Below are 14021 nucleotides of genomic sequence, written 5' to 3'. Positions count from 1 at the left end.
ATAATTTTAAAATATAATGTATTTTAAAAGTAACAAAATATCTAGCAAATATTTTACTATTTACTTCAGAGACAAGCTTGATGTCGTATAGATTACCAGTTACTTTCAGAAATCATTCAACTTCTTGTACAGTAAAGGATCTCCTTGTAGTTTTTTTTTTTTTTTCAGACAGACACAAAAGGATCTAAAGTAATTAAGCTTCCAATTATCCTTAGCATCCATTCTCTTGGATCATGTTTCCTCCACTATTTTTAATTGTTACAGTTGAGTTGTTTGCTAATGCCCTTTGTATGAAGATAGGGATGTTTATGTGTGAATGCACGAGTATTCTGAGATTCTAGCAAGGAACACTGCCAATGAAACAGAAATTGTCAAACAGGGCAGCTCCAAGTATGGAATTAACAACTGCATAAAAAACAATGTTTACCCATCGAAGTATATAAAACAACTGGAATGCTAGGTACGTGTTCACAAAAGCGCGCCGTTGTGGCAGCCTTCCCCCACCACCATGGGGGACCCAGCGGATTTTAGCCAATTCATCGAATAGTGCGCGAAGTTGTTAACTCGCTCCTAGCCTTCAATAACAAATAATATGTACAATAATGTTTATATATTTGTAATCTGCATCAAATGCAGAATGTAATGGTATAAATAATGTTTACTTCTGATTTGAAATAGAATTTCCATATTTAAAAAGAGTTAGGGGGTTAGTTGTAACACAGTTTAGTTGTAACACAGTTCACAGTTGTAACACATAGTTATACTAAAAAAAATTTAATTACCTGGAATTAAAATTTATTTAGTATAACTATTTATTGTACTCAAAACATTTCTGGGAGTACCGTAAACAAAAAGATCAGCGGAACCAGGGAGGACGGCCCGCGGCGCGATTTATAAAGAGCCTCTTTGCGTTACTAATTACTCCATTACACACGACTAGAAAATTTTATTTGAATTTTATTTTATTTTATTTGAGGTGTTGGTTATATGCTGAAGATCATCTCATTAGCTACAATTTTGTCGCTTGAAGTTTGCTTCTGACCAAAAAATAAAAAAAAATCCTAGTAACTTTTTCATGTCAAGGTGTGATATTTGTTTAACATTTTTAGTAGTTAAAATTTGAATTACGATTTAAATAAGATTATATTTATACTGTCAGATTCTGCAGTTAATGCAGATTCCGAATATATTACTTTAATTGCAGTCAACCTATTGTATGCATGGCCAGGAGGGTATAAACAACTGTGTGCACGGCTTGAGGAACTGACATATCTGCGTCGAGTCCCCCTTTGTGGTGGGGGAAGGTTGCTGAAACGGCGCGCTTTTCATCCCAAATCTCCTATCTAACCGGTGTTCCAGTTGTGTTATATAGTTCGATGTGTTTACCCCATACAATCCCCTTAAATATATGTTTATCCAGAACGGGGATAGGTTCTCTCCTTAAACGTGAAAGATTTCAATACTTTTTTTAAAGGTGTTGAATGTGAAAAATTCCTGTAACATGACTCTGACTTTGTGGTTCAAGACTGTATAACAAACACATTGCTAATTAGCTCTGAAAATTATTATGCACATACAAATTATCCTTATGAAAGTACCTATATAGAGAACTTCTAATCCAAGGAACCTCACATTGGCTATTAAATAGCTTTACAGTTCAAAATTTTGCTTTTGAAAAAGTAAATCAAATGTTTATTTTTGCAGTATAACACAAACTAATGTACATTTATTGGCTATATCATTCTCTTTTTTCATAAAGCATGATTTTAACTCTAATAATAACTTATAATCCTTATGATGAAAATTACTAACAATTTACTGTTTGCAAAATTATGAATCTCATTGGAGTTATTCATTGAACAAATAAACTAACCTATTATATCTCTGGCATCATGGGAAATAATCTAAGAAATACTGTGATTCTTAAAGGTAATACTCAAACAAAGGGGGGGGGGGCTACCTTGGGAAATCAAAGTCGGAACCTAATCATTGGATATTAGTCCAACTGTGTTTGTATAGAGAAACAAACACTAAAATTAAAGGTGCTAAAATGTTTAGGTTTCAAATGTTTTTGTGTCTTTAAGAGTGTTTAAGGTCCTGTGGCCAGCCCTTGATGGGTTAACAGTTTTTTATTCAATTTAGTTTACGTTTCGAACAACACCATTTGAAACCTAATGGAAAATTTTCTCAAGAGTCTATACCAGTCACTACCCTTCACAGAGTTTTAACGGTTAAATCTTTCCTTTAACTTGTTTGCTAAATTTTAGGCTTTTTGCACGTTTTTCTGATAAAATTACTGGCATTTGCAAACTAAGAGTGTTAGAGGATTTAAATTTGTTGTAGGTAAAGTGTCAGACAATTTTACATAATTCATTATGTACTTGATGTAGCCGTTAAAAATGGTAGAAATATTTAGCAATAAATAGAGGCCAGGGTGATTAAAATAAACAGACTTGGGTATTATTATCTTTATTCGTAAGAATATTATCCACCCAACGACAATGAGAGCCTACGTATGTACATCTTGTAATATAAAATATGATCACACAATAACTTTCCGGAGATGACAAATCCAGTAGGATCTGGGATATAGCTCAGATACATTATCTGTTATTTACTTATAAATATATATAGTTTTAGTTTTTTTCAGTCTATTATTTATTTTACAATTTTTATAATTTTTAACATTTTAACAATAACAACATAAAAAACCTGTAAAGAAATCTTCTTTATACATAGACTCAAAACACAACAAAATCATACTTTTTAAATCTACAAAACCACTTGAAAATATAGAGATAAATAATTAATCGCTAACAGAAAATAATAACAATAATCTATAACATAATTTAAATAAAAATATAGAAAATTTGATTTTAAATTTACTTAATATGATTATTCACTTAATCGAGTAAAAGAACATGTTCACATGAGGCCAAGATAATCTCAAACTCCACTTGAGATGGTATTGTCGTTAAAATACTTTTAAACAGATCAGAATATTGCTTCAATCAACTTAATTAGTGATTGCCTGTGTGTAAAAGGTACAAAAACATATCAAACAACAATCTCGACAAACCAATATCAGTTAAATAAAAGGCACCAGATTTCAAAACAGTATAAAAAAATATAGTCATACAACGCGGATATAAAATTGTAAATTGCACAGACAAAAGAAAGAAAAAGGAACTATCTAAGGAAACTGACTTTGAGTCGGTCTAGGAAGACATTTGTTGCTGTCTTTACCGCAAAGAGAGAAGACATCAATAAATTAACATCGATAGAAACTCGAAGATTGGAGGTACAGAAAGGTAGCCATTTACCTCTCGAAAAGAGGAAAAACAATAAAATAAACCGTAACTAACAGTAAATAAATAATCTATATTTAAGAAAAGAGTTTAAGTGAAATTATTCCAAGTCAGAAAGTACTTTTTGACGACCGAATTCATAAATCCATAAACGAGCCGGGTCTTACCAATGCAGCAAGCAGGATACAAGAGGGAGAGACGGCCGCAGCCGTCAGTCTAGTCTCGGTTGACGATTCCACGTGACGGTTTGAATGATTGCACTATGTCGATACAGTTAGGCCAATACTTGATATAAATCGAGCAAAAATGAATTTGAAGGTGGCAAAACAATAAAACATTCCTGAACCTATGAGGCTCTGATGAGGCGTGGATGTGTCGTGAGTGGCGAGTGTAGTCAGTTAGCGGCGCGGGCCCCAGGAGGAGGCGGAGGCTGGCGCGTGTGTAGTGCCTCCACCGAAGGACGGGAAGTCCTCGGTGCTGGTGGTGTCAGGAGCTTGTTGCTCCCACGGACCACCCTTCACCACAAACCCTTCCTTGGCACCACCAGCCTTGGAGTTGTTGTTGCCAAAGAAGTTATTGGTCTCCTCTGGTCTGCCATAAGGCTGGTCTCTGTCACATCTTGCAACTGTCAAAACAGATATAATCATTATCAATATAGCTATCTTGTATGGTTTGACGACTATATGCTATAAAATGCCTCTCATTTGGATGAAACTAAATTCAAAACGTTTTCGCGCACTCGATCACGCAGGGGTTTGCCATCGGCCTGCGGCCGGCCATCACGCAACCACACGTGTGTTAATTAATTGTTTAATAATGTTTTGTTTTGACATTGCAAATTATGAGAAGTTTTAAAAAGTGTAAGCAGTGTGATACATGTTTTCCTACTGTAAACAAAGCCAAAATAAGTCACTTCTAAACCATTCTAAAAATAACTGATGTTTTATTGGGAGAAAGCTTTATTTTTGCCATAGAATAAGTTTTTTTATTTATTTAGTTAGTTAGACTGATAAATTTGGTATTTTTCAAATTTTACTATTGTAATTTAGTATTTAACTATTAAGACTGGTGATTCAGACTAACAAATTTTGTATTTTTAAAAGTTGAACTCTATGCTAACTGATATCACCATGTTTCCTATTTGTAAGAGTTATTTTAATAAGGTAGGACTAATTAATATTTTTTATACCTATATTTTTTTATTAATACCTTTTTATTAATAGATTATTAATATTAAATTATTATTATTTTAGTATTTAACCAGTTATCTGTCCTAATTTAGTAGGTATTTAACAATGTTACAAAATCTGGTTAAAATGTTGCACGTGCATATCCCAAAGGGAAATCCCATCTCCATCTTGTCTAAAAAAAAAATAGCATAAGAAATAAAAAATCCTGTCTCAAAATAAAAATCCAATCTTGTCCATCCATAATTTTTATGAGAATACATTTATATTTTTTGTTATGATTTGTGCACCATTCTACAATACACTTCTTTACGGAGTAATGATTGCCAAGATATCCAGGGTAGCTAAGAGAAGGACACTTACATATTCCTCCTCCAGGTTGAGCAGATGGTCCTTGGCCTCCTCACAGTCGGCCTCAGCTCCAGATATGACCACCAGGTCAGGCTCCGGGTCAGACGACCGAGGGAACTTGATCTCTACGTTGAACTCATCCATGATCTTGCGGATGCTGCGCCCCCGCGTGCCTATCAGTCTGGAGTGTACTCTGGCGTCCAGGTACACTTCCACACGGGCCAGCGCGTTCTGTCACAAATTTAAAATTTGTTATTTTATTTTCAACTCATTCCTTTAAGACAGTGAAGCACACCAGGGTTCTTTATTTTAAGATCAATACAAATTAAGGGTGAGTGTAGAAAGAAGGTAGATGATCTGTGAAGCTATGTTACTGGTCGACTACGACCAGCTGTTTCTCAGTGAGGCCTATTTTTTAAAAGCCCAATGATCTAGGAACAGCTGGACTTTAAGATTAAACAATATTGTATTTGGAGAAAAATTCAATTGTACTATATTTTTGAGCAAACATACCAGGTCATTGACAATCTTGAGAATGTCATCTCTGGCAGCTATAGCTTTGTCTTCGTAGCCGATGATCTTGATAATTTTCTCGTTCTCGTCTCCGCGGCGAGGGAAAGCAATCTGCACGTTGTGGTCTTGTCTGATCTTGTTGATCACCAAGCCTCGCTTTCCAATGATCTTAGGATGGAATTCCGGATCCACTTCAAACTGTTAAAAAACAAGACACAAAAATATTATTCTGTAACTGATACACATACATTAGGCTCTTTGAGGAAGTGGTTTACTTCCTCTGAGGAGGCAGCTGTTTTGCAGACATTTGGTAAAATATCTTCTATTAATGGTAGAAACAGTTTGTAAAAACCTTTTTCCCAATAATCATACGCTATATTTTTATAAAATTTTTAAGGAAGAGTAACGTGTAAACTTGTGAAGTTCATAAACCAACTTAACTATACATTTTCTCTAAACCCCACAGTATTTTTAAGTCCAAATAAAACTTATCCTGATATTTATAATCATAACAACTAAGTTAAATAGAAACAAAATGCAACATAGACAAACATAAGGACAGTCAACTGCCACAAAACAAATCTATGCTTTGTAAAGATTTTAATAAGAAATCAACCAGTAGGCCGATCGACCAAAACAATATATACTAAGTCAGTTTAAAGTTCCCGATTGACAGAGCAACACTATCTGTTAGAAAATTAAGAAGAATGTCACTAAGGATGAATTGAACATTAAGTGCTTGTATCACGACGCCTTTAGACTGTAAGCTTTTAGATAATGCTTAACAATGTGTACTAATGTCAAAGTATTAATCACTTTACCTCGAGCTCAAATGATCTGAGTTGTCTATCTTCTTTGTCAGCATCGATTTCTTTAATCCTATCTTCCACCGCTGCTCTGGCATTTTCTACAGCTTCATTGGTGCCGGTGATCTGAAAGTAATTGTTAAATCTAAATTAGTACATGTGTAGGTTTAGAGAAAAATAAACATTTCTTTGCGCCCAATTTATTCATAACTTAGTAGGAGAGTTACAACTTGTAGGCCTTGTAATTACCAAACATCTGAAGCAAACATTTCAAATGTGAATTTATTCTTGATGTTTTTAACGTCCATCGTGTTGTGTCGGTGTGAAGTGAGGTTAAGGTGTGTCGGTGTGTAGTGAGGTTAAGGTTTGTCGGTTATAAACCCTTTCAATTTGACATCGGATTTGATGATGGGTTATTGGCCTCAAAAGACTGAACACATAGTAGTTAAGGTACGTTTACCTTTTTTATTAGAGATGGAGGGGTTTCGAAATTTTGGGAAATTTTCGGGAAACTTTAAATCTTGTTCTATGAGACAAGATTTTATTTTGATTAAAATTTTTTAAAGACGCAATTATAAAAAAAATTTACTCTTAAAAACGCCTATAGAAAGTCTAAGCAATACCGCAATACAGGAGCGTGTTGTTGTTACGTTTCCTTAGCGAAGACGTTCTTATTTAATTAATTCTTTACATGTAACTATTGCTTTAGTAATTGTTTTATAATTTTTTGTTTTGACATCCCAAATTATGAGTTTTGTAAAGTTTAATCAGTGTGAGACATGTTTTACTACTGTAAACATAGCCAAAATGAAAACAGGTCACTCCAAAATCATTGTAATTTATATAATTTGTCAACATTAATAGCTTCTACTAACCTTTTATGGTTAATACATTCTACAAAAGTTATACATAATTTTTTTCAATTTACGCTACATTACAATTCAGGTGAATCTCCAAGACTTGTTCAATGGTTCGTACCTTGATGTAGTCTAGGTGATCGTCGCTGTTGGGAACCTCAATGTGCACATCGTATCTGTCGCTGAGGTCTCTGATGGACTGGCCCTTCTGGCCAATGATGGATCGGTGATAGTCATACGGGACATCCATCTGTGCAACAAATAACAAGTTAAAATACATGTTGTAAAATTACCACTTTTATAGTATACTCTTTAGTACAGAAATAAGGCTAAACCAATGTAGCGACTTTTAAGTCAGTCAGTGTTGGCACCAAAACACCACTTAACACCTTTATTAAGCTTATAATGTTTATATAAACTTACATGTATAACATAAATCAAGTAGTGAAAATTATGACACCATTTTAATGTAATGGTTAAATAATAAATTGGTTCTTGATCCAGGAAATAACTAGGGTTTTAGTATCTAAATGCATTATATGAATTAAAAAAAGATTGTGTTAGATTGTGTGTGAAAAAGATTGTAGATTAGAAAAAGATTATGTTAGTTTATCTATAACATTTCATTTCAATCATACGTATAAGAAGGATGGACCCATAGAGTTGTATGAATTTGTCAAAAAACTGTTAAGGTCAATTAATAAAAAACATTCTAAATTATTAATGAAAATATATCAAATATAATTCTTCCAAAAATCACTGTAATGCAAGTGCCGCAGGCCTCCCTCAGGGTACCCCTGGAGGTGACGTAAAATAATGTTTAATAATTGTTACAGACAAGCCACTAATGGCTTTAGTAGTAACTAGCTGTACCCGCGGGCTTTGCCCCGTTTAACTTCATGAGTATTCGCATGGCTCAATCACGTCCTGGTTGAAGTTCGTTCGCTACGCTCACTCACCTTTTGGTTGCAAATTAGCTGTTGTCATAAATAAAAAACCTGTTGGTAATCCTTGTAACTTTAATGCTATTGAACATCATAGAACAGAACCAACTTGTTTAATTGAAACAGCTGTTAAGATTCATTAATTCCTTTTAAACATGAAAAATCATAAGGCTAACATGGGAAACTCCAGAGCCACTGGGGCGGAGCACAAAAGCCCGATCAGAATAAAAACTACTTAGTTTTCCTATTTAATGCCCAAAGAATTGGTGTACCAAATTTCAGCCTCCTAGGTAAATGGGAAGTGGGAGAATTAGTGATGAGTGAGTGAGTGAGTGAGTGAGTGAGTCAGTGAGGGCTTTGCCTTTTATATATTTAGATTGCTACAGACAAGGCACTAATTGTTTTAGTAGTAATTGCTACAGACAAGCCACTAATGGCTTTTGTAGCTAAACCGTAAGAGTATGTAGATTTTTGTTTCGCTCCATCAGTTTACCTGAACGGTGATAGGCACGTTGTCTAATAGAGCTTGCTTGGCAGCTTCACAATTTTCTGGCTTCCCGGTGATCTTGATGGTGTCACACAGCTTGGGGGCAACATCTCCGTTCACTAGGTCTCCATTCTCTGCTGGATGGTCTCCCTCTTCTTCATCTTTAACCAACAGTTTATTGTCATTCAAGCTCCCTTATGGCTAAGTTACTCTAGAGGTTAGAAACTATCAGATTAGGTGAGGTAAGGTTGGGATTTGTACGACAGGTTTATATTAGGAGATGTCATGCTAGTTTGGGATAGTTAATAAGGTAAGGAGTTGTCAGACTAGGTTAGGTTCAATGTTCAACTTGGTAACTCAGATGTTGGTTGGATAAAGAAAGATGGTTTCGGATCAATAGACAGCCTAACTTAACTGGGATATGGCAAATTTGTGTGATTCATCTAAATTGACATACCTTGATAATTACTTCTCTCGGGGAACTTGATTTGGACGTCATACTTGTAGGTTATGTCTTGGACTTTAACTCCACGCTGACCCATCACTGAGCGGTGGTACTTCTGAGGGATCACACAGTCTATTGTCACCATGGACTCCTGTTAACAAATTATTACAATCAAACAACTGTATGGTTAACTATTGAAATATGTTTTTTTTAGATTTGTAAGGCGCTATTACACCACAGGGAGTGAGCTGGCGTAGTGGCTAGAGCGCGGGACTTCGGTCCGTGAGGTCCCGGGTTCGATCCCCGCCAAGTCACCAATGGATCTAAGTGATAATGCCGCAACCACTAGGTCTAGCCTGAAGTAATGTGAAAAACAATTCCAGGCTCGTGCCTAGCGTCCTAGGTCAAAAAAAAATTACACCACAGGTGAGATTGAAAATTAAGAAATATTTATTCTGAATTAATTATCATTATTATAATTTACTACAACTTATAATATCAAAAATGAGTTGTACATGCAACTAATTTTGCCTGTATAAATAAAGAATTTTCATTCATTCATTATTATTGAGCGGAGCAACCAAAGCTCTTATACGTCGACTCTTGAGCATTTTGTAATACTCCTCCTAGACGGCTGAAGCAATCGTTCTCAAATTTCGCATGGTGATAAATACCATACCATACCATAAATACCATCGGCGAGTGCTATTATGGTGTTAAAAATTCTCCACAGAATCCACCCCACGGGCCCTCAAAATTTCAATGTAATACTTTATGGAAGCAGTATTTGACACAAAAACAAAGGTATGAGATCATCTGATCACTTATGGGGAATCCAGCGGCCCTATACGACGCATGTTAAATTTACATACTTTAGGTACCTGTAACTCCTGCAAAACTCTACAAATCACAATGAAACTTTGCATTTAAATTTAAAAATTTATTTGTCATTAAAACCAAAACTGTATGCAGCTTTGAAAGTGCAATGGCGAATTGCATCTGGTTCAGAAACGATCTCACTTGGAAGGTTGGCACTACAACCACTTAGCTACCCAGACAGTTGACATACTACAAACATTATCGGACAAACATCATTCAACTCATTCATGTGGAACCCAGAGGTGTAAAATAATTTTACCAAGTCAGTGACGATCTCCTGTATCTTAAGCTTGGCTGCTTGTATGCACTCTTGGGCTCCCTTCAGTACAACTCGGTCGCTCTGTACTCCAGGACGAGGGAAGGAGATGGTGACCCCGCCGCAGTCCTCGGATATCCGATGGAGAATCTCACCACGACGGGAGACAAAGTGACGGTGGTACTTCGGGTCTACCTGCATCTCGTCTTCCACTACATTGTCCTACAACCAACAAGATGTTTAACCCAACTGTTGAGACTAAATTTAAGAAGCATCATTCCAGAGACGTTTAAAGGGTATCCAGCAAGTCGTGAAAATTAAAAATGAATACCTTAATTGACTTTTGAAAACTGTAGTAGACCCAATCTATAAGAATGTAAAATGAAAATCATTTGTTCTTTAATTTACATTGCTAAACACGTTTTCTCTTTTGAGATTATTTATTAATTATTTTTATTTTGTATTCAACGTTACCATGGACAAAAAGAATTAAATCTAGACTGTCAGCCGTGCTGCAATTAGCATAGGTTCTGGCGTCCACGACATACTCGCTACGTAACTACATGGAGCTCCCAGCAGTGGACACCAGAACCTATGCTAATCGCAGCACAGCTGACGGTCTATACTTCATTCTTTTTGTCTATGATATTTAATTATAACTCTTTTAGCACTAATTGGTCTATAAATGCTTTTCTGGTAATGTAAAAAATGTCAATCAAATTTTAACAGCTCAAACACAAACTAATCTATAATTTACACATGCAAAAACTCAATGGAAATTAGTAAAAAAGTGTGCTTTATTTTTTTTATCAACTTGTTTTTATAATAATTGCTAAATATAAACAACTTTATAGGAATTATAAACAGAAAGGGTTGCAAAGTAGAATATCTTACAATATCTTTAATTGTCGCTTCCAATTCTTCCTTAGCCTTCTGGACACCTTCCTTTTTGCCAACAATGGTGATGAGTTCTTGGTCTTCATCATCTGCTGAGGGAAAGATGATCCTGCAGCCAGTTGTTTCTCTTAGCTGCAAACACAATCGTCATATAAATCATAAAATCATCCAGAAACCATTATATCAATCACAAACAGACAGAGAAATTGATAGCATTTGCTAGGAAGATAGGCTCCACTGCCAATTCAGCCATAGAGGATGCCAGGATTCATACAAAGGCTTGAATATAGGTTTATATACCTTTTGCCGTCGTCAATGCACTATGCATTATTAGATTAATAGTGTCAATCTATATCTATAAAAATCCAATGTATGTTTGTTTGTATGTTTGTCCTTTATGGACTCCAAAACCGTTCGACAGATTGTAATGAAGATTTCAGGCATTATTAAGCATTATTCAAGGATGGTTTGTGTGAAGTTTGGTGCAGATCCGTCAAAAGGGCTCCGTCCCAGTGGCTCTGGAGTTTCCCATGTTAACCTTATGAGTACTCATATTTAAATGGAATTAAAGAATCTTAACAGCTGGTTCAACTAAACTATCTGATTCTGTGATGTTCAATAACATTAAAAAGTTAATAGGTTTACCAACAGGGTGCAGCACTATATTTTTTTAAGTTATGAGAATAGCTCATTTGCAACCAAAATGTGAGTAACGAACTTCAACCTGGAGGCGAGTTAGCGTAGCGAACGAGCTAACCTGAAGGCAAGTGAGCGCAGCGAACGAGCTTTAACCTAAAGATGAGTGAGCGTAGCGAACGAACTTCAACCAGGACGTGATTGAGCCATGCGAACGAGCTCATCTTGAAAATGAACGAGCATGTGACATAAAACCACAATAGGACAGGCCGACGTCTGTCGGGCCAGCTAGTGCATTATAATATTTTGAGAGCATCTGAGTAACCAATCATTTAATAAATAATAGATAGTGGACAAAAGTTACATAACCTACATTTGACTAAAAGGTTCAATGGTGGTGCCTTGTGATAGTAAGACTGTGATTGCTGGTTCAATACAGTCCCTTGCAAAATCTTATCCCTGCGGTAACCCCTACATTGGCCATATGACTTGCCATAACGATACTTAACTGCATACAGGTCATTGAGCAGACCATGAGCCTATAGTGATCGGTAAGATCAAAAATTCAAGCCAATCAGTAACCCTAATTCTTGTTCAGCTAGGATGGATTATATAACAAGAAATAGAAGACAAGGTCTCACCTTTCTGATGGTGGCGCCACTCTTGCCAATGAGGTACTTGTGGTGCTGAGGCTTGGCGCGGACCTCTGCTGTGAAACTACTCTGCTCCCTCTCGGAAGCCAGTTCCAGCAGCTGTTGCTTGGCTCTGTCCACATCATCCTGGGGACCTCTCACGATCACCTGAGGCAACAACACACCAATTTCACAAGTGCACTGACCCTGGACTAAAACGCTTACAGAGGAAGTTTTAACTTTAATCTGGTGAAAATTGTAGGATGTCTTGTAACACTTACTCTACTCATGTAAATATAACAAATATCATCGGAAATAAAATATTTATAATTTTATATAAACTAGGGGTCTGCGGTACAGAAAATTTAAGGTCGGTACGGTTCGGTACGGTACAATATTTTGTACCTCGGTTCTCGGTACAAAATCGGTACGGTACGCAGCTACCCGTATTTTTGCGGTTTTCTTCTCAGAACTGTATCCAAACCATTATTTTTAACTTTAATACATAGACATTACTATGAAAATGGATAGTATCCTACATTCATGGTTTTCTAACAACAATTACTGTACCACATATTATTAAAACAAAACCTTTTACTACTACGAGGATTGTGTCAAGAAAAATCACAGTTGAGATAAAGGCTTTACCTATTTTACTCTGAGATACTTTGAATAGCCATGATAAAGTAGTTTAAAAATAGGATAAGAGTTTTTATGAATAAACATGTTTGAAACATTTATTGACAAGATAATTTCACAAAACTGGTAAATTATTTCCAACCAACACAATGTCTAGTTGTTGTTTTTTTTTTAATTTTAAAAACATATAAAAGCATTCAGTAGAAGACAGTGTGGTTTTGCCAGCTGTTCACAGCAGATGACAATGAAAAACTGGAGGTTATGATGAAGTGGCAATGGCAAAGACCATTTTTTTTATCAGCTTCAAAACTAGTTAAGTTATAAGATGGATACAATTCTTGCAAAGTTTTTTTCTGAAACTAAAATTTGGATTATCACAGAGTAAGATTTGATGTTGGGCAATTAGACTTTATAACTGTGTAAAAGGTGTGTATCCCTGAATTTATAAATTGCATTCTACACTTATTCACTGCCAAACATAATTCAGTAGAACCTTGATGAACCGAGAATTACACTAGCCTACATAACTTCATTACCCCAAGTAAAATACCAAGATAATTTTTATAATTGTATTTTAATCATATAATCTTAGTTTGTTAAAAATGGATTGTATGTTCAACAATAATTGCAGTCCATTATTGTTAAGCAGTATGGTCCCAAATTATTGTTTTTGATTTTGAAACATCACAGTTCATTTGACAAAATTATAGTTGAAGCAGCTCAATGTCAAGTCAAAGTCACGCTTGTGCAATAGTTTGTTTACATGCTTTCTCCAGACCACGGGGGAGGGGAGGGTCTGATAAGCCGTCTATTGTTCACCCCCAAGAAGGTCCGACCCTCATTAGTGCCGCTCGGCTGCACTCAGTGGGGAACCCAATACCACAAATCAATCTTTTAAATGAATACAAATATTTGGTAATAATTGTTTTATTAATATTCACCTTGAAATTTCAATAAATTTGGTGTAAAATTTGACAAAAATCTGCCATTTGGACCGATTATTAATACAATACCAAATACCAATAAAGTAGTACATTCATTGGTAATTAAATAATAGGTAAAAATTTACCGATTTTCGTCAAGTTTTACCCCCTGCTGTGCGCTATGTCACAAAAGCTGATAACGACATGGGTGATTAGTAACCATGGCAACTTGTTGAATGCGTGATGAAGGGAAACCCAAGA

General features: G+C 35.6%; 1 protein-coding gene across 1 annotated transcript in view; it reads right to left on the bottom strand.

The window, feature by feature from the left end:
• Positions 1-2453: 2453 nt before the first annotated feature.
• LOC129002079 (vigilin) overlaps positions 2454-14021 on the bottom strand; it is a 38534-nt gene continuing 26966 nt past the window's right edge. Inside the window, 11 exon segments of the mRNA XM_054429610.1 lie at positions 2454-3907; positions 3910-3933; positions 4859-5077; positions 5360-5557; positions 6181-6291; positions 7144-7272; positions 8460-8614; positions 8911-9049; positions 10037-10255; positions 10928-11062; positions 12208-12366. Of these exon segments, the coding sequence (XP_054285585.1) occupies positions 3707-3907; positions 3910-3933; positions 4859-5077; positions 5360-5557; positions 6181-6291; positions 7144-7272; positions 8460-8614; positions 8911-9049; positions 10037-10255; positions 10928-11062; positions 12208-12366 (1689 nt within the window). The 3' untranslated portion in view covers positions 2454-3706.

Source organism: Macrosteles quadrilineatus, unplaced genomic scaffold, assembly GCF_028750875.1.
Source record: "Macrosteles quadrilineatus isolate MER2022 unplaced genomic scaffold, UCM_ALF_1.0 Scaffold_9__3_contigs__length_116548681, whole genome shotgun sequence".
Lineage (NCBI taxonomy): Eukaryota > Metazoa > Arthropoda > Insecta > Hemiptera > Cicadellidae > Macrosteles > Macrosteles quadrilineatus.
The sequence above is the reverse complement of the archived record's forward strand: the minus strand, read 5'-3'. Positions and strand labels throughout refer to the sequence as shown.